Genomic DNA, 21405 nt, shown 5'->3' on the forward strand with positions numbered 1-21405 from the left:
CACTTGTGAAAGTCTGGCTGGCTAATGAAATCAGCTGCAACGACGAAGACCGAGTTATTATGAAAGGTAAACCAAATACAAAATTACGTAGTCACGTTAGTTATTAGTGCTAGTAGCTAGTACAGTATATATTGTAGATTGGTATCTTTAGAATTGGTACCTACATTATACAATTTAGAGGAAAAACACACGGAATACAAAAAAGTAGGTAAAACCGCAAAACCAGTGATAAAGAAAAATATACATATATTGTCTTTCTCCTACTTGGATTTTAGAAAAAAAAATATGAACTGAAGAAATGAAAGTGACGTGGTCGAGGGATAAAAAGTCTCCATTTTAAGCCTCTACAAACAGAGGGGTAAGATTGACGTGTCAGAATGTATCACGTGTCCTTGGAGGTCCTTTTTTGTTTGAAAGGTGAAAATACGATTTTTATGTAAAATAATTAAAATCTATTTTTAATATCCTTGCATGTCTGGAAGTTAAAAACAGAACTGCTTCTCTCTAATAAAAATTAAACTAAGGGCCACCTGTTATGTCAGAATCAAAGCCCGCTCTAAAATCTCTCAAAGTCTAGCTAAACGTGGCTAGAAATCTGAAATGAAACCTACCTATGTCGACAAGTGGTCGCAGATTTTATTCAAGTTGGCTAAAGGCAAAAGACGTGAGTTGCCTTTAGGCCACTCGAATAAAATCTTACACCTGTGTTAGGTAGTAATAACACTCGAAAAGTAAAATAAAAAATGAAGAGAGTGATGAGTGTACGAGTATATAGAGGAAGCGAGTGCGATTTGTCAGGATCGTGACAAGTGGAAAACCCTTGGAAAATTGGAAACAGACGTGAAAATGTTAAAAATTATAAAGTTTGAAGTGAAATTAATCAAACACAATTTAATTACTCATTTCAAACGAACATCGTCTCACGTTTATTTCGCGATAACATAGAGGAAGACATTGAGATCAATGCTATTATTGTAATCAAGTCATTAACGACGCTAATCATCGATGAATCAGAGTTCCCTACGCTCGATGATTTCACGAGATCGTGAATAAGATCTGTGACGAGGCACTGCCTGCCCCGGACGTGACGCCGCAGAGGCTTTCGTGACCTCATACTTCTATAGCGTATTGTTATTTGCGTGCGGTCCGAAATAAGTAAAATTTTGGTATTTAAACTATACCGGTGTGACTTTTTAGGACTTCCAAGTGTAAATAGTCATGAAACTACAAACAAACATTTGCAAGTAAATTTCAATCTAAATAAATTAGTTTATCAAAATTCCCGATCGAAGAAACTTGCATAGACAGGCATGTATCAAGTTTTCAACTGCATTAATATATAAATGTAATAAACTATGTTACTTACATAAAAAATAATCATTTTTAAACCGTATGTTGATGAATATTTTAACGATAGGTTCGGATATTAATTTAAACATGCATATAAGTACATGCAATGCCATGTCTTATAGATAAGCGCATTCTACTTGATGAAATAACTGAAAATAGGGTCCAAGTTAAAAAACTTGCTAGTAGTAATCAAAACGTATTCAAAAGCTGATTCAAAATGTTATAATTACTTAGATTATATATATAGTCATTAGTATTTTTAATATTTTATTATTTTTGCGCCCCAATATGACATTTTATGGACTCATAATTAATATTATTTCATTAGGCTTCATGGCAGATAAAATGTACCTAACCTAATTATTTCAAAACTATCTGGACTCAGTACACATTCAAAACAATATTCTGACTAGTGCAGAGATAAGATAAATCAGTGCTTTAAAATATTTATGACTAATATTTACAGAGATGTAGGAGATTTAGATTTGATTGTCAATGTTCAAACGTTGTTCCCGCTGTCTTTTTATCCATAATTACATATGTAGATTGCACTTATAACAACTCCAGAGGTGAAATAAAGGGAAATTTATTGCATTTATTACGTTTGCTAGTTGAATAAGCCGGGCTGTCCTCACCGCAGCGGCGGCGTCGACGCGACGACGCTATGACATCATCACGCCGAGTTACGTGGCGCAGTCGTGGCGTACTCAACATTTTCCCTCAATTTTCCTGTTGAGTTTTATATGTCGACCATTTTAAGAAGTGTTTAAAGTTTGTGTTTCAGGAGTAAAAAGGACATTAGTAGGTATTACTATTGCCAGTAAGAAATGCTACCATATGAAATGTTTTCTATTCGGTGGTGAAAATTATACCGAATGTCGGAACCAAAAAAATTGTAAAATCCTTCTCCATAGCTGCTACTTACTTGTACGTATGTAACGAAATTACATAAGTTGTTAAACTATTAATTACAAATAATAAATCTGAATATTTTCTTGCTATGTGACTTAAAATTACCTGTTATTCCTAAGGTCTTCGATTTTTCTTTTTAGCGCTTGAACAAGCCATTATAATTTGGGCCTATTATTATAATTCAATGTACAAAAAAGGTTGACGAGGCCTGAGAGCGAGAGAGCTAAACAAAAACCACACCGACCTACAGGCTGCGGCAAGTTTCATTCTAGTAACCAAGATAATTTCGGAGTTTGCGCTGTAGGATTTGGTTGGGTGTGTCGCTGAAGAGAAAAAAAGTATGTATTTCTTTATACTAGATTTAAATATTTAGATTGTAATACTTAACATTATTTCTGATAAGAGATGATATAGAAAATTAATATTTAAAAAATTGTGTGAAGGTGTAAATATTTTTTTACTGTCTGCGTGCCGGTCCATACCGGTGTTCGGTCGTTCACATAAAAGCCGGTCGGTATTCGAATAAGATTTTTATTTTTAGCGCATCAACGATAGCGGCCAGTGTTTTGGATGCATATTTATGATTTTGTTTTCTTTTTTTAGGAATCTCCAAACATGAGTGGCCAGCAGTATTACCCGTACAAGGTAAGTTTCCACCTACATTTTGTGAAAAACGAAGGTTATCGATTATGCTTCTCACGAGATGATGTCATCTTTTGTGGCGGTTAAACTCTATATCACTCGATATAAATAGCCTTGTTGGTTTAAACATTTTGATTATGATAGTCGTATAATTGCGGGTATATCTGATACATACCTACCATCTCTATAGACATTTCTGTAAACAGTCCTTATAGGTACATAGATTTTATAGTTCAAAGAGCACAATCCAAAACACATAAAAAAGGGTACAGCTACTTACTTCCGGTCACCTGTTTGGTATATCCTGCAACGTCAAAAGTCTATTTTGTTAAGATTCCAACCATGGATTTAGTAAGTACTTCATTATTCAAACACAATAAGAGATTAATTTTAACTGGTGGGTACCTAATGTAAGTACGTACTAAGTTGTACGAGTGTAAGTTCAACGATTTCTCTAATTATGGACTGATATTCATTTTTTTAAATGAATACATAACGTGTACTACGTATAGTATTTAAAATTAGGAAACAATGTTATTAATTATAATATGGCACAACGCTATTTAATTTACCTAATTAAAACCACTCGGTCGCTCAAAGTTGGTTAATGCAATCACAGTAGGTGTTGTTAATTGAGTTTCATTAACAGTTTCGTGATTTCGTTTTATTAGACTACTAAATAATAAAACGAAATCACGAACTACCGCGCCATAAATTTTCCACGGGAACAATTATTTTCCGGGATGAAAAGTATCCCATGTTCTTCTCCAAACAATCTACATATAAATGCAAAATTTCAAGAAGATTGATTCAGTAGATACAGCGTGAAGAGTAAGTAATTATAATATTAGTAAGTCAGGATGTTGTTAGAAATGGTTAAATTTTTCGTGTACTTTTATATAAATATAGCTTTTATATTAATTTGAACCAATGTCGATAAAATTGATTATTGATTAGGCCTTAATCTGAAAATATTTTTTAAATAACATTTTTATTTTTCCATAGTGCACCCCCACGGTGTACCCGGCGGACCCGTTCGAGCCGGCGCTGGACGCGGAGACCCTCCGCAAGGCCATGAAGGGCTTCGGCACCGACGAGAAGGCCATCATCGACGTGCTGTGCCGCCGCGGCATCGTCCAGAGGCTCGAGATTGCCGAAACCTTTAAGACTAACTACGGGAAGGTTTGTAAAAAATTACAAACCAAAATGTACAGTCCGCGGCAGATATACCTGACCTGGCCCTTAGTGCGAGTTTTTGTTATTAGTTCTCTCTGTCAACTGAGCGCTTTCCTACGTATCCTTCGCATTGTCTTCAGTTCAGTGTCAGCACAAACCATTCACACACACAAGATTTTAGAAAAATCAGTGCACTTAAGTATATTCTAAAATACCTAGGCTTGCAGAAAATACACCTTCCGATACGTAATGTTTCATGCAGAATGCTGTATTTATTTTTGTCACAAAATGCCAAGGAAAAGCTTAGCGTAACTATACATTTTGTTTAGCGTTATATGTAATTAACTAGATAAAACGAACTCACGTTTGTAGTTGTAGGACCCGATTCTCTGTTAGAGCGTTGTAAACACAGGCAGAATTTGAACTTAAGACCATTCGATAACATGTGAGATGTTATCGAATGGTCCTAAGTTCAAATTCTATGGCCTCGTACGTCCTTCAGCCATGTAGAAAACTTATAAGTACATGTAAGAGACTCTTAGCTTGACTGAGTGCGTTCTGCCGCAAACAGAATGTGCTAATTCTATGGTACAAAGTAATTCCACTAATGGATATTCCTAGTAAAGTTGCCATGATTTTATGTCTACTAAAGGATTAATGGTTCAATATCGGACTCCATAGCATAGGCTTATGAATTCAAAATCCATCATACCTGCGACACATAGCAATAGGATAATGAGTCATAGTGCAATGTCAGACATAATATTTGCTAATTAATCTCAAGTGATTTGATCTTGAATGCATACATATAATTTATTTTGGGGTGAACCAGGGTCACAGTAAAGATTCTAGGGTCAATCCAATGTCCATCAGTACTATTTATTCCGATAAGTTACCAGATTATGTCGTACATACATATACCTACCTGTTTATTTTCATACGTTCTAAAAACAATAAAAAACTGGTTTACGTCCATAACATGTATATAATGTTACATGATTTTGAACGTTATTTTGGCTCACATTTTGGTCCACTTTACAAGCCCCGTATACCTGAGAATGATAACATCGATTAGGCCAAATTCTCTCACGGAGATGGCCTTGCCAAGAACCTTAGTCAGCCATCATGATTCATTCACAGCAGTTACTGCATTCACTAAATGAGGAACTATTTCATGACTCCGTTTTTTACCGACTACCTGAAGGTCAAAATTGAAGTCATTGAGGTTTTCCGGCAATTAAAACAAGATATTTTTCTAGCTCCTTGTTTGTAATTGCTACTGTTTATAAATATCTAAATCTGGCGTTTTATATTATACTAGCAGCCCGTCCCGGCTTAGCTCAAGAATCACTCTATCTATTGGTGAAAACCGCATGAAAATCCGTGCAGTAGTATTTGAGTTTATCGCAACAAACAGAAAGATAGAAAGACGCGGTAAGAGGACTTTGTTTTATAATATGTAAGGAAATAGATTTTACTCGCGACTTCACCTGTATAATAATATACTATTTATGAACAGATGAAATTTAGTCAGTTTAATTAATTAGCAATTATTAAGTCACAGTATAATTAATTCAAAAATACCCATAACTTCAGTTTTAAAAATACCCATAAATGCGAAAACTGCATGAAATTTCCATTAGCTGATTCTTTTCTGTAGTCTGAGACCTAATGTAAGTAAGTACTTACCTATAGTCTGCAATGTTATTACGAAACCGATTCTAGGAACAACTAGGTCTTACATATGACATGTCTTGTGCAACGCTTGAATATGCCTGCACAAGTTGACACATTAATTAGTGCGTACGATTATTTTGCAGTCACTTGTATTGGAATAAAAAAAAACTAGCCTTTTATTCATACAACACTTAAAACACACTTTAAACTAAAATATCCAGATGTTTTGTCACTATCGCGCTTTATAATATTTGTTATTGACAGAAATAGACAAAACATACTTTAGCTTAAATTATGTTTTAATTTTTTCAAGTAAAGACACGTTACATAGTTTTTAAAAATGATGACGACTATTTATTTTCATGTCATTATTTTCCAAGATATGCATCGCTCGCCTTATCAGGCTAATACGGTGTTTACATTCTGATTGGTAATGTTGACACAATATAGCTGATATTTCACGATAACACAATGCAAGTGACTAAAATTCGCCAATGCATAATTATAGATATAAAAGCATCATGTAGGTACTTATTATTTTTTATCACAAAGGCAATCCGTGTAGGAAGGAAGATATGTTAAACATTGTATGCAGTAGTTGGAATGTCGGAATGATTTCCTGCCCAAATATTTAAATGAGATTATGATTCAAATGTAACGTTTAATACCACGTTTAGTAAATAAATTTATCAGACGTTGAGTACCGTACATACCACGTATCTACCTAATCTATGTATATTTATTTCACTATTGAAAATAGAGAAGATGACTGAATCATTTTAGGTTAATTAAGCTCATCTAAAATCAATCAACACTAGTTGAGTGACCGTAAGTAACTCTCAGTTTACTTATGACTATTTGTTACTTAATTACTAAGTAGTATTACTAAGTACTTGCTCAGTTCGCCCACCCTGTCATTATGTATTAAATAAATGCTTCATATTTTTTTTGATTCTATCTCCATAAAATTTTGAAGATTTGGCTGTAATTTTACAACTTGCTGCCTGCCTAGCGGCAAACGGGAATGTTATTATTGCCTATCAGCTACCAAAGCTACGTGTCCCTTAGTCGCCTTGTACGATAACCACGGGAGCATATGGAGGGATTCAAGGATTCGCTTCTATACCCTAAATCCCAAGGAGAATATCTAAATCCTGAGTATTATGTAAATAAAAATGAAAAAGTTATGAATAAAATTTGGTTAATTTAATATTCACCGCACGCCGCACCTATTAAACGATCTGCGGTGCTTCTGAATGCATGTGCGGCCTTTTTACAGGCGTCAGATCTATTTTTATATGACAGGAAAACACGACCATCAAACTGATAATTATACACAAAGTAGGTACCTATATTTAACAGTTTATGTAAGTAGGTATAGGCCATGGTATAAGCGGTCATTTTGTAGACGTTAAAATTTTTGTTCTCACACTTGCACATATTTTTTTAAATTTGCGCTATAAAACTTTTAAATAAAATAAATAAAAATTGTTCAAACTGAGCAATTTTAAAAGCATTTTGCAATTTGGTTTGCAGTCTGTCGCTACAACTTGTTAAGAGAAAGAAATGCAATAACAGAAAAGGAAAACCGTAGATAGGTACATACTTCTCTTTTTGTTTACCTGCATCTCTTTCTACTAAATCCATTTATATCTTGTGGACAAGCATTATGAAAGCTAGATAAGTTTATATTAGATATCCCCCATGAGGCCGACATAGTCACACAAGTTAAGTGGTAGCATCTCAAAAGTGTCCTTTTAATTACCCGGTCCATGATAATATACTTCAGCCCAAAAACTACTTGGTAGCTAACACATTGGTCCCAGCTGCTATACTGTGCTGCCCTACTTTTAGGCATCTTGAAAACTCTAGCACCAGTTGTCACCAACCACCAACCATAACCAAAGTAATGGTTCGTGGCCATAACCTACACGAACAAGGCTCGAGTCAAAATTACCGAAGAATTACATATTTAGATAATATTTGTATCATCTCTCAACAGGACCTGATCAGTGAGCTGAAGAGCGAGCTGAGCGGCAACTTGGAGAACGTTATCGTCGCCCTGATGACGCCCCTCCCGCACTTCTATGCCAAGGAGCTCCACGACGCGGTCGCGGGCGTCGGCACTGATGAGGAAGCCATCATCGAGATACTTTGCACGCTGTCCAACTATGGCATCAGGACCATCTCCGCTTTCTATGAACAGTGTAAGTTTTCTGTCATTTTTTGAACCTGCATACGTCACCTCCATCTTATATTTGGTTGAAAATAAAACTTGTGTATAAATAAACTCGATGTTGGAAGGTTGTCTGGTCGAAAACAGAAAGTGTCATTTACGCCTGTGTCGCCCTGAAGTCCAAGGCATGGGTAAAAAGACGAAGATTTTGGCTATAAATTTAAAAACGGCCGCCTGCTTGACTGTAACTCTTTTTGGGGATGTTGTGGTCTGTAACCTGTGAAGGTGTTCTTGTCATTTAGTCGCCTCGTACAATATGACGTATGACAGTAGTATATGGATGGACTGTGGAGTAGCTCTATTGTAGGACGTTAGGTCAATGTATTTTGATTTATTTTGATCTTTTAGTCGGGAACTTGAACCCATTTGCATCAGTGCAGTTTGTACCTATACCTCTGGACTTTATTTGAATTAAAATTTGTACAGATATATTACAAATGCAAGCAATGGTTTGCATGGCGGCGCACGTAGGAAGGTACCTGACATGAATATGTCCCACTTGAGACATCGCTGCCTATTTGATTATATCATTTTAGTACTATGAATAGTATAAAGCAAATTAGTAATTCAAGTTTGCAACAACGTAATGCTAGTGTAGTTAAATAGGGAAACCCACTACTGATTCTCGAGTGTTGTTTGGATGACTCCAAATAAGTGGTAATGAGAATTACCAAATAAGATTCCGTTTAATATTTTCCTGTTCTCGTGTAAAAATATTCCCTATGAAGGTCTAATTATAGATATTCAGCTGAGTCACGACTTGTAAAGATCATTCCATACGAATATTTTATATGAAAGTGTCTTTGTTTGTCCTTCTTTCACGTCAATATGGAGCATTGGATAGAGGTGATTTTTGGTATGGTGATAATTGAATAGCTGGAGTGATGTGGGCTCGACGGGCTCGAAAAATAAAAAATATGTATATTAAAAATTATGGTTAAAACTAGCTTTTGCATGTGGCTCCATCCGCGGACGTGTGTCATAACCTAGGGTCCGCGGATGAAGCCACATGCAAAAGCTAGTTTTAACCATAATTTTAAATTGATATACGGATTACACTCATCGTCATCATTTACCGCCCGCTGCTAAACATGGCCTCTCTTCGTTCCACCCTCCTGTCCTGTGCCTCTCTCATCCATGTACGACCAAGTACTTATTTACTAAAATTTCCTAATAAATAAAATAGATTCAGTCCCATTAATACATAAGCAAATTGATTATTTTCTCCTTAGTGTACAACAAGAGCCTGGAATCAGATCTGAAAGGCGACACATCGGGGCACTTCAAGCGTCTGTGCGTGTCGCTGTGCATGGCCAACCGTGATGAGAACCAGGGCGTCGACGAGGCTGCGGCCAAGGCGGACGCGGAGGCCCTGGCCAGCGCTGGGGAGAACCAGTGGGGTACTGACGAGTCTACCTTCAACTCCATACTCATCACACGCTCGTACCAACAGTTGAGACAGGTATATTATATATATGTATATTTATTTTTATTATCCTCGTAGACAAGTGTCGTATAACACGCACTATTTATCACTTTACGGCTACTTCAGTCGCTGAGAGCGCATAAATCACGCCCTTTTCACTTCACAAGGGATGATGATGATTTCGCATGAAATTCGATATTTTTCCTGATTTTGTATTATTAAATTAAACAAAAGTTAATGATATTATTCAAATCTGTATGTTTTATTTATTAATTGAAACAACACACTTGTTGTTTCAATACATACGCTACACGATACCTACGATAAATACGATGCGATAAATACGATACCTACACGCTAAAAGTCACTACTTTTAGCGTGTAGGTATCGTTAGCACAGTTTTGATTTTGTTTTGGTGAAAATACCTTTGCTAAACAACGAATATTATAATATATAAGTGTAATTAAGTAAAGTGTAATAGAAAAACGTTCCAGACTTCCAGTTCCAATAAAATTGTCCAAAGCCGCAAAAAATTGTATGCATCGTTAAATAACAAAATAATCGCAAAGTTTTCTACATTGTTCTCAAAACCGTGACGAAGCGACAAGCAAGCATTCTTGGTACTTTCAACTAAAACTACTTACTTATACAAGACTACGTATTAACACAGCTAGTGCAGCACTTTACATGAAACGAAACTCGCTCGGCGTGACTTTCATAGAATTGTACGTAACTATAAAGTAATAACAGAATATAAATCGTCAACTGCTAATATACTACATCTGAAAGTAAATAATGCGTCATACTCGTACCTGTGTTGGACAAAACCTTCAGAATCCTTTATGTATAATCTGTGGTGGAAGATTATATGTATTGATTCCAGACTTGACCAAGATGTTTTAGAAAATGATGTTCCTAATCAAGTTATAAACATGTGATTATTTTTTAATTTCTTACATGGAGCTATAGGCATCCGTGATTTCCAATGTCACTATATAGTTTTCAAATGTTACTTATAGATTTATGCTCGTTATATCCATGGAGTACAAGTAATATGCAGCAGCATTATCATATGTTTACTATTCATTCTCGTATCATAAAAACCATAGTCACGGCCGTATGATTCCGATCCTGAGCACATAGGTATATATTCTGACTCATGAAACCCAATGACTTGATTTAATGCTCATAGCTTGCAATTCCAATGTGTTTATTAACCGGTTTAATTATATTAATGAACTGATACGACTGTTAATTTCAGATCTTCGCAGAATACGAGGCGTTGACCGGCAAGGACATCGAGGAGTCTATCAAGAAGGAATTCTCTGGAAGCGTGGAGAAGGGCATGCTGGCTATTGGTAAGTTAATATTAAACACCATTAATTTTAATATCATCATATAACATTAGGCCATCCTTGATATTGACGAGATAGCTGTCAGTGTCTAGATTGACACTGCCCTATCTATGAGCTGCCTGATGTTCCATATTAATTTCGAAATTAATTAGTACGTAACGTCAGGAACAAAACACCCGCCCGTTCCGCCCCATGATTGCCTTGCACAGAGGCATTCGATAAGCGACTATAGTTTGAACAAAGTAGGTCGGTGGACTGTAATATCATCGAGGAAAATAAATCAATTGTAGATTTTAGTATTCCCAGATAAGCCCCATAATTTACACGTAGAGAACCAACATTACGTAGGCTTTTTTAACAAATCATGTAATCAATTAATTAAGTACCCTGTGTTTACGATGATTACACCAAACTAAAGCCAAGGCCGGCTCTAATCTGTTATACGGTACAGCCGGCGTACACTATCGCTGAATTCGAATAAATGCCGATGCGAATGAACGAACATTGCGTAGTTGTATTAGATCTTTTATTTACCGCAAGGAAAAACAGCATGTATGTCGAAACTGCCAAAATTTGGCCCACTGTTTGCTGATTGTGTATAACCGGCATTACACCAGGATGGCACGTGACCTTCGTCTACCGAGCATTAAACTTTTTGTCTCTAATCGCGTCGACAGCGTAACAATTAGGTACATACACCTATTGTGTTTCACTAGACTCGAACCGCCTCGACCACTACGCATAATAAATAACAATTATTTATAATGCATCAACAAAAACATTATTTTGAAAGATATAATTTTTGCATAAATATATTTGGGTTTGATATATGTGATGACATAATCCATATCCAGATGTATTGCATTAAAGCAATCATAGAGAGGCCAAACCAGACAAGAGGCTTTGTCCCCACACTAGAGAATTGAGTGGTTCATTCAATTCTCATTAGAGCACTCTGAAGATGCTTTTGTTTATTATAATATTGTCAGTGAATAAACCCGTTAGCCCGGTTTCTTCCTCAGCCACGGCTAAGCAGGGTCTGCTTTCCTACTTTTTCTTCATTTCTCACGGTCTCAGATTCCTTACAGTTCCTACCTACCCACAAAAATGTAAATTTTGTAATGTTTAATGCAATAAAAAGATCAACACGTTGTTCCATGAAATGATCACGTAAATATTTTTTAGTAAAATGCGTGAAGAGCAAAGTAGGATTCTTCGCTGAGCGGCTGTACCACTCGATGAAGGGATTGGGCACCAACGACAAGACCCTGATCAGGATCGTGGTCAGCCGGTCCGAGATCGACCTCGGAGACATCAAACAGGCCTTCCTTGAGAAGTACGGCAAACCCCTGGACGACTGGATTTCTGTAAGTCATTTTGATTCTCTATGTCATTTTGATTTTATACTTACCCTTTACAGTTTGGATCGAGATTTCGTTGCCACCAGGGCGCGATTTTGATCAGGGCTGATTTGCGTTCTGTTCCCGTTAGATAAAATGGAATCTTACTACGCCTCCGTCTGGTTATTTGTTCCATCAGAAGGTTCTATCTTTAAAACCATAATATAATTGGTAGACACTTGATTTTTACTTTGTCCAAATGGACAATTGACAATTGAATGCAAATGTGGTGGTATGGGAAATATGGTGGCAACGAAATTTTTGGCCCTAATCATTTCGAGTCTTCCATGACATTTTGCTATTTAGGTTTAATATTACATATATTAAGTATGTACTTAGCTGAAAGTCTGAGATGTTGCCCACTAATAACTCAATATTATGAGAGGTGATAGAATCTCATGGAAGACTGTAACTGGAATATTTTGATCCATGTAGTGTATGACATTATTTTAGCTTATTCTAAATGGTTTCCAACATGGTACTATACATTTAACGTATTACATACACTTAACCATATCTACTCGTATGAATGTACTAACTACCATGTCATACATGTTAAATGATCACATCTTTTTTGTGGCTTAGGAACTCGCAAACTTTATGTTTTAGAACAATTATAACCATAATTAACCTATAAACGTTAGTGTTGTAGATAATTTAACAGCATGGAAACCTTACTTATTAAACAATACAATACCAAGAAACTGACCCATAGTTCATGTCAAATTAGCGGCGAATAATCAGCATGAATATAAATTTATAAATACTTCTTTCCTTCTCATTTCATCACATATATTTCAAATACAGATATATATTTATACACGAAATTTCGGTATCAGTCAGGCGTAGAATTGTTAATGTTTTATGTTGGTTTTAAAATTTGCTTAACGGGTGTGCGTTTTTCAGTTAAACATAGACAAGACTAGAACATTGGCACATTTTGATTACAGGGAGACACGTCCGGGGATTACAAGAAGGCTTTATTGACCATTGTCGAATAATAGGCTTGAGGGCTGGATGACGGCGACAAAACCACCTAGTTCCATTATTTTAAGTTCTCTGTATATGTGTCAATTGTTAGGTCTTAAGATCGTAGGCGTGGGTACTAATCAACATTGAATCTCAGGACTTGAAGAAACAAGGAATCATAAGGTCTGATAGCTTACTGCCCCGTGCGGCCCGTGGTACAAAGAATTCCGTACATAATGTCACTTGCCTCTAGTTATTGTTCGTATGTAAATAAGAATTGTGTTGTGGTCACGTATTTGCGACGGTACCATACATTAAACAAAACTCACAATACACGACGACACGACATGCAATTATTTTTTTATTAAATTTTCATATGTTTATAATAAAATGGGAACATGAAAAAACCGTCGGAGACACGTTACATTATTATAGTCACTGTACGAAATTCTTTTAAACCCGCACATTTAGTATTACAGCGTGGTCACTAATCTCATATCCCACTGAAACAAGTGGTTTCGGATCTCAACTGCAGCGCGTTAGTTTGGTATCCATGCCGTTTCTGTTTCATTTGTATATCTGTATATTTCGCTTATTCACGTAAAGTCACGTAACTTTCTTTGCACAGTAGCTAACAGCTTGCATGAGGGTAGTGGTCGAGCCACTCTCTTGTTTAGTTTTACAAGTAGTTGTTCCAATTGTTTACAGGAGGATATAGGAGGCCCCATCGGCAGGCTCCTCTCGACAATGTGTTACTAAACCGACAAATAACTCAGTATTACGAGCGCCATATTGCTGTGTTACCTAGAGTCAAATAATATATTTTTGTAACCAAGTACAATCACGTTTATTGCATTTCAAAATATATTTTAATATGAAGATTATTTTTTTATATTTTTAAGCTTAAGTTATGAATTTCGAATTCTATTCTCACGCTTAACGAATGCACGTTGTGTGAAGTTTTATAATGAACTTGTGGGCCAGTTTCTGTTTTTGTTCGCTAACGTTACAGCATTGGTTTTCGATATTGTTTACAGGAAGACCTAACGGGTGACTTCAGGAATGTGCTAGTCACACTTTGTGCTTAATCCTGCAAAATAAACTTAGTGAACAAAATTTTACTTTGAGCTTTGCATGTTAGTAGTTAAACTCATTCGGATCGTTACGAAGTACAATGTAATATTTTGCAGGATGATACGAAGGGAGACTACAAACGTGTATTACTCACTCTCGTGTCGTAGGACATCGCATAATAAGACTACAATTGTTAAGTTCCAAAACGAAACTGCCTTTGTATTTGTATAACTGTTACGAGATGTAGTATTGAAGCTTGATATTTTTGTGAAAATGATATTTATTGGTGCTGTAGTTTCGTTTACACTATTTACAATAATTATAAATGTATGTTCATGTTGTGTTTCATTCCACATCCCTAATGCCATCGAGGGTTATCTGGAACGAAGAGATACGTTTTTTTTTTGTCATTAAGTACAGGATTTTTTCAACTCCAATAATTGTACTAAAGTTAGAAATTTTGAATGACCAGATTAATTCAATTTATCTGCTTTACCAAAGCGTTCATTTCAGAAAACATGTCCACATCCCATTACATCAACAAATATACTATTTTTATTACTGGCATTTAGATATCAAATAAAACAGTTTGTATTCTAATAAAACAACTTTGAAGCAATTTCAGTTTTACTACAAATTTACCGGTTTTTGGACCGTGGCCAAGTAGGAGTGCATTTCTAGGAACCCCTGTATATCTTGGCCGGCCGCCAACGGTCAATCAATGGTGTCTATTTGTAAGTAATGACATTGTGACTATGATATCATCAACGCAAGTATAGTGTAAGTAGCATTTATAGTGAGCACTGATCAAAACTATTTTAGTAACTTATTATTTATTTAAATGGATAACCAATAACCACTGGTTATGGGCCAATACATAACCAAGTATGGGCCCATATACCCTGCCAGTAATAACAGAGAGAAGGAAAAATAAATTTATAGACGAAGATTTTTTATAAGCTCTAATAGTTAAATCTAGCTTCAAATCTAGTTGTCCAATCATAATGTCAGGATATACATCTATATATCATAAGTGAAAATATACTTTACGGTGGCTTCCAAATCTGAATGCAAGACTTTACGAGCATGAGAAGTGCAAAATAAATACCTGGAACCTCGCGGCCTGCCCAGCATTGTGTGCCCCCTTGAGCAAGAGGGCGCGGCGCCCCCGGCCGCCGGCCAGCAGCAGGCGGGCGCCGCAGCGCGCGCCCCACGCGTCCCCCAGCGCCCCCACCTCCGCCCCGCTGGACAGACCCACACGGGTACTCATCTCATTTGTCATTACCACCTGGAAAGTAGTTTATGACGTAATTTTCGAAAAGCAGCGTCATAAACTAATTATCTAGTACTCTCATTTTTTAATATTCAATACTTTTTGTAACAGAAACGGACGCATTTCAAACAAGTAAGTAGTATGTTTGCCCTATGAATAAATAAAGTCATAAATTCATATTTGAGATAATAATTAACAAAAACCTAATATAAATGCCAGTGACCTACGCAATAAATTCTAATGTATTTATTGCATAGGTCAAATTAATGCATAATGACCAACATATGTTATAAAATATACAGGTTACTGACTCTGTATCGGGTTTTTATACTATACTTACATTATTACCTCAAATAGTATTTACACACATACAAATTCCACTATTGAAGAACATACTCACTGCAATCTGCTTCTCATTGGCTACTCGTTGGAGGTCAGCCATTTGCCTGAATAATAAACCAGTTCTTTGCCTGGGTTCGATCCCCTCTTTGAATGGAAACGTTATAGAGTCTATCACAATCAGCTTTATCTGAAATCATATAAAAATAAAAATTTATTTATTTAAATTATTTGTCTGTCTTTGGATTAAAGATGAAGACAGAAGATGGCGGCTAATATAGTCAATAGTTTTACATGTAAATCACAAATAGTAAGGCTTACATTAGGATACTCTATTATAAGCTTGGGCAGGCAGTGCATGAAAGTGCAAAACTGTTCCAATCCAAATGCATTCACATAATGTAATCTTTTGAGTGCGTCTTCTTCATTGAGTATGGTCGGGTCATCTAAAAGTCTCTGACATTTAGCAATGCTAGCCTTCAAAATTTCTGAAAAAAATATCGAATAAATTTTGAAAGAATGTTAATGGCCAAACATTATATAATACAGTCCACTAATGTTATAATAGTGAGAGTTAGGAACCAAATCATATTAATTATACTGGGCTGGTTCTAATGAAATTTTGAACTTGGATAAAATATATACTGAAATAGCACATCAGGTACTTTTATCCCAGAATTCTGAAAATCTTGCTAGCCAAATGGATGGAAAGGGACATTCATACATTTTAAAATTACCTTTATATCTGCAAATAGTGAAATTGGTATTAGTGTCAATATACAATGCTTCAGCATCCAGGCCACCTAATACTTCTGGTATTTGAGTGGCAGCACAAAGTTGAAGACTGAAAGAAGATAATAAGTATATTTCTAATGAAGCAACATTTCTCAATAAATAATTGGAAAATACTATATATAGGATAATTAGGTAATGGGAATAAGTTTCAAAATTAACAACCAAAGTACTTACCATAACTGAGTTTTTCCAGTTCCAGGCAACCCTAACACCTCGGTTAGAGAACCTAACTGTACCCCCTCATTCCCTAGCAAATTGTCAAGATTTTGACAGAATGTGGGAATAGATGGGAGGCTGGTTTCTTTCTGGAAATTATAATAGACAGCTTTTATCAAAATTTTATAAAAATAATAGGCCGGTATAATAATACAATCATGTCGCTTACGCATTCAACGTGCACCTGTTTTAATTCCGCTCAAAACTTCCTTATCACAATATTGTCATAATTTGCCATACTACTAGTACTGTTAAGCATATCCTTTGATATAGTACCTACCTAGGCTTTAGTAATTGATCTGAGAGCATATCCTGAGATAACACATGAACATTGAACTGGCAACGAAATGAAATCATAGAATATACCTACCCAATATTGTGATAATTTACGTAAAGCATACCTGCCACAATTCAGTCGAATTGTACATAACAGTAAATAAATCTTAGTATCTCCTGAATGGATCGTCGTTCTTGTAAAAAAGCGTAATTTTATTTACTATTCCCGCCGTTTGCTTGATTTATTTTGTTTTGTTTTTGTCTGTCAATGTCAAGTCATGTCAAATGCAGAGTTGCCAGGTCAGATTGCTTGCCTTGCCAAGAATCGCTCAAAATGTCTAATTACTGTCGTAGTAATACGACATAACATGCACTGTATTTAAGGTACACAAAAGCTTTGCACCCTTTTGTTATGTCGACTAAAACCTTTATTTTAGAGTACTTTATCCTTTCATTATTCTTTAATTCGTTTGTAAAACTGTGAAACTATACAACAATATAGCATATTCGGGTGCCGAAATATTGGGAAAAATTTTCCATAAGATAAAAAAACTTCGAAAACTATGGAATACGCCTCACGCTGTAAATTTTAGAGCCAGTAAACGGTCGAAAAGAAGCTCGGAACACTTCACACGTGAAGACTTAGTAAAATGGACTTCATGCAGGTAAGATCTTCAGTCAAAATCAAGTTTATACCAATTTATGACTACAATTGACCAAATAAAACAATACATAACCTAAAATAGTGTTATTATTTTCAGGATAATCCACTAAATCCTTCCTTTTTCCTTTAAACTCGCACCACGATTGCGTAGAAGGTATGGTCGTAAATCTGCAACAATATCGAAAATCGGCGCTTTTTGCTTCCATTGACAATGTTTGTGTACCTTAGTTGTACCAGTACGGCCATCTGCGCTGAACTTTGCGTAATATGGCCAAATCTGTCAGAATTCCATGCTCGTGTATAACTTAACATCTAGAGTTGATAGTAACATGTGTTCAATCCTTGCCAAAGCCTGCCTGACATAAAAAAGTGATACTGTCAATGTCAAATCTTGTTTACAATCATATGTCAAATATAGGTACCTAGGTAGATAGGTACCTAATTCGTGAAGTGAAATAATTCTTTCTGTGAATATTATATTGTAAAATAACCTGTTATAGTTACTAAACTTTTCTAAAATTGAAATATCCCCGAAATCTATTTTACTGAATCGTCAACGTATCATTATGAATCACAACCAGATGAATATGCATGTGCCTATGAATCCTGTAGGTGGTGCACCCAATGTCGGCATGCAAATGCAAGTACCAGGCGCTATCATGCAGCAGCAGTCTCCGCAGCAAATGCCTCCAGCTATCCCACAACAGACTCCTCAAGATAAGTTGGATAATATATCAAAAGTCAAGACACTAATGGGTTCCTTGCGGGAGTCGATACCTGTAGGTATAAATCATTTAAGTGTACAGTTTTATTAAAGAAATAGTAATTTCATACAAGATCAATGTATTTTCAGATGACTTTAAAGTCGGCTGCTCAAATTCTCCATCAAAACCATAATATTGATTCCAATTCTCAGTAAGTATTCATTTTTTTAATATTTGTATACCCAAATCTAGGATTGATTTTACTTAAACAAAAACTTAAACCCCCAGACTTTTTGGGTGAACATGTTTTTTAGATTTATTTTAGATTTTACCAGAACTCTTAAAAAATTGTTTGGTCTTTGGGGTTAACACTAATGAATGGCAGTCCTACCTGAAACCTATGTGACTCTTCTATTCAATATATTTAACCTTATTTGACAACGAAAATATTATTTCAGAAAGAGTATAGACAATCCTGTCCCTAGATTTGATAAAAACTTAGAAGAATTCTTCTCACTCTGTGATCAAATGGAACTGCATTTGGTGAGTAATGTACATACAATATTGCAATAATTTTAATGTCGATTACCACAACATTATTTCTCACTACATTATGTATTTGTTCATGGAGGTTTCTACATCAATTTGAGTACTAACTGTACCCTAAAGTTTCACCTGCTTGAATTTCAGCTTGCACCCTTTTTAGTGTTTAGCGTTAATTTTGGTTATATAAATGTCATGTTCTAATTTCTGTACCTTATTTAGTTAAATAATATAGTTAGTATAGTTAGCTTGTTGTCGTCCAAAGATCATGCAAAATGGAGGGGAATAGGTAGGAAAAACATAAAGCTTCGAAGCTGTATGGCGGAGTAAGAAAGGGAGAAATTGCACTGATGATAGGATTTGGACTTCGAACATGACATGGAACATAACATCAAACATAATAATGTTTTATGCATATTTTTATAGAACAGGGATGACAATATGTATATTTATATACTGTATTGGATTAGCTTCTTATTTGTTCCAACCAAATAAATGCTATTTACCTAAGGCCAACACCCTTATTAAATAAGTGATGTTGGCCACAGAACAAATATTGGTCATTTTGTTATTCATCGTTAAATAGGTCTTTGTTGTTTCCATTGCAGTTTACTTTATTAATGTACAGATGTTTTCCTCAACTTCCTTCCTTGACCCTTTAAGTGGGTTTCTTCCTAAAATTCCCTTAGATTTTGTACTCTCCATTTTTAATTAATTATTGGAAATTAAGATTCCCATTACTGTACTTCAGCAAATTATTATAACTTGCAGACTTAGGTATTACTAAGGGAAAGAAATGGTTTTTTCTGTATCCTGTGTCATCGACTTGTGCAACTATGTACGGTCCATTATCATAAAAGCTCCCTGAATGTGTGTGTGTCACTTGTAGGTAATGTAAATTATATTGACAATGTTGCATCCCAGCAAACATCTATTTGTCCATAGTTAACTTATCGACCCGGCAACGAACTACAATGTTAGTGCAGTTTTGATTGTGCTGTCACAGACTGTTAATCATTTGTCAATAATGACGTCGTGTGGTTGCGCCCTAGAATAAGACTACTCGATATCCACCCGTATAAATCGTACTCACCTGGTCTATAGCCTTACTCCTTTACATAGGCTACTTTTTATTCCAGCTTTTTCAGTTTTTTAGTCCTGGGTAAAAGCTAGTAAATAATATTTTCCAGCGTACAGCCATCACTTGCATCCAGCAAGCGCAGTCGGCAGCGCACTACCTGCCTCTCAACGTCATCCCGTCGCGGCTGGACACTGGGCCCGCCACGCAGGTGAGATAGCTTGGCCGCTGCCTGGCTGACGTTAACCCTCTTTGGACATGCTATTGTTACCTATTCGTTGGCAAGTACATTATGTATTCTTATTTGTATATGCCCCATAGTCGCCTCGTACGACATCAACAGGAGGATGAGGAGTGGTCCTATTTTAGGTCGGAGATACATGCAACGAGCGGGACCACACGCCACATACTTTATTATCTTGTGACTTTGTCTACTTGCGTGGATTCCTTGATTTCTCACCTATATTTGTGAAGTCTATTGACTTTCTGTTTCATAATTACATTTCTAAACACCGACTCGTTTCTAAACTATAAGCATACATATAGGTAAATAAAAAAATGTTATTTTTTAAATACATAAATCTTATTTCCAGGAGACTCCGCTCAGCTACCCTCAGTACCTGAACACCGTAGGCCTCCAGATAGCGTATGCCAAGGACATCCACGACACTTTAGTAGCCGCGGCGCAGAACATATCGCCCACTGAATGACCAAGCTACGATAGAATGAGGTATTAAAGTGCTAATTAAAAATAATAACGTAATTTTAATAACTTATTTATGGATCGTCACCATTCATTGAGTTTTTTTAAAAATGGCCAACTTATTGGATCTTCTTTATTCTAATTTATAAGAAAAATTACTTAATTTGTGATATTTAGTTGATAGATAGATCCACTTGTGATTATTTACCAATATTGTCAGTAGTGTAAGTAAATAAAACGGCCAATTTAAATAATGTATTGCATCCTATAATTAATAGATTCAATTAATCTCAACGTGATATTACGTAAAATAGTAATTGATTAAGCTAGCTGTAAAAGTGCAAAGTAAGCCTTACTGGTTATTGAATAAAGTCGAATTTATGATGATTGTGTTTGTCCTAAAGTGCATTTATCTGGTTTCTCCTGGTTAAATAATGTGTGAACTTGTTAACCCACGATAAATTCTAGTGAAAATGATAAACGTAATTGATTTGGACAGTTGCCAGAATGAAATCGCTCATTCTTCTCGTCACATAGTCAATGTACATGTTTATCTGCCATAAACTGATTAATTGATTAACTTGAAGTTTTATTAAA

General features: G+C 35.7%; 3 protein-coding genes across 7 annotated transcripts; 2 read left to right on the plus strand and 1 right to left on the minus strand.

Moving 5' to 3' along the window:
• Positions 1-1058: 1058 nt before the first annotated feature.
• AnxB9 (Annexin B9) lies at positions 1059-14553 on the plus strand. 4 transcript variants are annotated; one of them, XM_053759638.1, is made up of 10 exons: positions 1059-1308; positions 2135-2277; positions 2403-2600; positions 2866-2907; positions 3910-4086; positions 7760-7964; positions 9226-9455; positions 10681-10777; positions 11960-12141; positions 14181-14553. In XM_053759638.1, exons 4-10 carry the CDS (start codon positions 2878-2880, stop codon positions 14229-14231), a joined length of 972 nt encoding a protein of 323 aa, XP_053615613.1. In that variant the 5' UTR covers positions 1059-1308; positions 2135-2277; positions 2403-2600; positions 2866-2877; the 3' UTR covers positions 14232-14553. The 4 variants fall into 4 exon arrangements, with proteins under 4 accessions (XP_053615613.1, XP_053615612.1, XP_053615610.1 ...); XM_053759637.1 differs by having other exon boundaries at positions 1060-1308; positions 13125-14553; XM_053759635.2 differs by lacking the exons at positions 1059-1308; positions 2135-2277 and having other exon boundaries at positions 2461-2600; positions 13852-14553.
• On the minus strand, positions 14181-17396 carry spn-D (spindle D). Its single transcript, XM_053759639.1, has 7 exons — positions 17242-17396; positions 16799-16929; positions 16567-16673; positions 16151-16317; positions 15891-16019; positions 15326-15505; positions 14181-14595 (listed from the first exon to the last, which is right to left on the minus strand). Exons 1-7 carry the CDS (start codon positions 17266-17268, stop codon positions 14563-14565), a joined length of 774 nt encoding a protein of 257 aa, XP_053615614.1. The 5' UTR covers positions 17269-17396; the 3' UTR covers positions 14181-14562.
• ix (intersex) lies at positions 15350-21388 on the plus strand. Of its 2 annotated transcripts, XM_053759642.2 has the most exons (6): positions 15350-15479; positions 18393-18559; positions 18634-18695; positions 18943-19027; positions 20218-20316; positions 20699-21388. In XM_053759642.2, the coding sequence occupies exons 2-6, from the start codon at positions 18413-18415 to the stop codon at positions 20813-20815; spliced, it is 510 nt and encodes a 169-aa protein (XP_053615617.1). In that variant the 5' UTR covers positions 15350-15479; positions 18393-18412; the 3' UTR covers positions 20816-21388. The 2 variants fall into 2 exon arrangements, with proteins under 2 accessions (XP_053615617.1, XP_053615616.1); XM_053759641.1 differs by lacking the exon at positions 15350-15479 and having other exon boundaries at positions 18183-18559.
• Positions 21389-21405: the final 17 nt, after the last annotated feature.

The sequence above is a fragment of the Plodia interpunctella genome, chromosome 19 (assembly GCF_027563975.2).
Source record: "Plodia interpunctella isolate USDA-ARS_2022_Savannah chromosome 19, ilPloInte3.2, whole genome shotgun sequence".
In the NCBI taxonomy this organism is placed as follows: Eukaryota; Metazoa; Arthropoda; class Insecta; order Lepidoptera; family Pyralidae; genus Plodia; species Plodia interpunctella.

Excerpts from the sequence above, each read along its gene's own strand:
- AnxB9 (XM_053759638.1), top strand. The coding sequence starts at position 2,878 with ATGAGTGGCCAGCAGTATTACCCGTACAAG. Across the intron at positions 9,456-10,680 it reads CGTACCAACAGTTGAGACAG|ATCTTCGCAGAATACGAGGC; the intron begins GTATATTATATA and ends TGTTAATTTCAG. Across the intron at positions 12,142-14,180 it reads CCCTGGACGACTGGATTTCT|GAAGACCTAACGGGTGACTT; the intron begins GTAAGTCATTTT and ends TATTGTTTACAG.
- ix (XM_053759641.1), top strand. The coding sequence starts at position 18,347 with ATGAATCACAACCAGATGAATATGCATGTGCCTATGAATCCTGTAGGT. Across the intron at positions 18,696-18,942 it reads AATATTGATTCCAATTCTCA|AAAGAGTATAGACAATCCTG; the intron begins GTAAGTATTCAT and ends ATATTATTTCAG. Across the intron at positions 19,028-20,217 it reads ATCAAATGGAACTGCATTTG|CGTACAGCCATCACTTGCAT; the intron begins GTGAGTAATGTA and ends AATATTTTCCAG.
- spn-D (XM_053759639.1), bottom strand. The coding sequence starts at position 17,268 with ATGTACAATTCGACTGAATTGTGGCAG. Across the intron at positions 16,930-17,241 it reads ATTCGACTGAATTGTGGCAG|AAAGAAACCAGCCTCCCATC; the intron begins GTATGCTTTACG and ends TATAATTTCCAG. Across the intron at positions 16,674-16,798 it reads ACTGGAAAAACTCAGTTATG|TCTTCAACTTTGTGCTGCCA; the intron begins GTAAGTACTTTG and ends ATCTTCTTTCAG.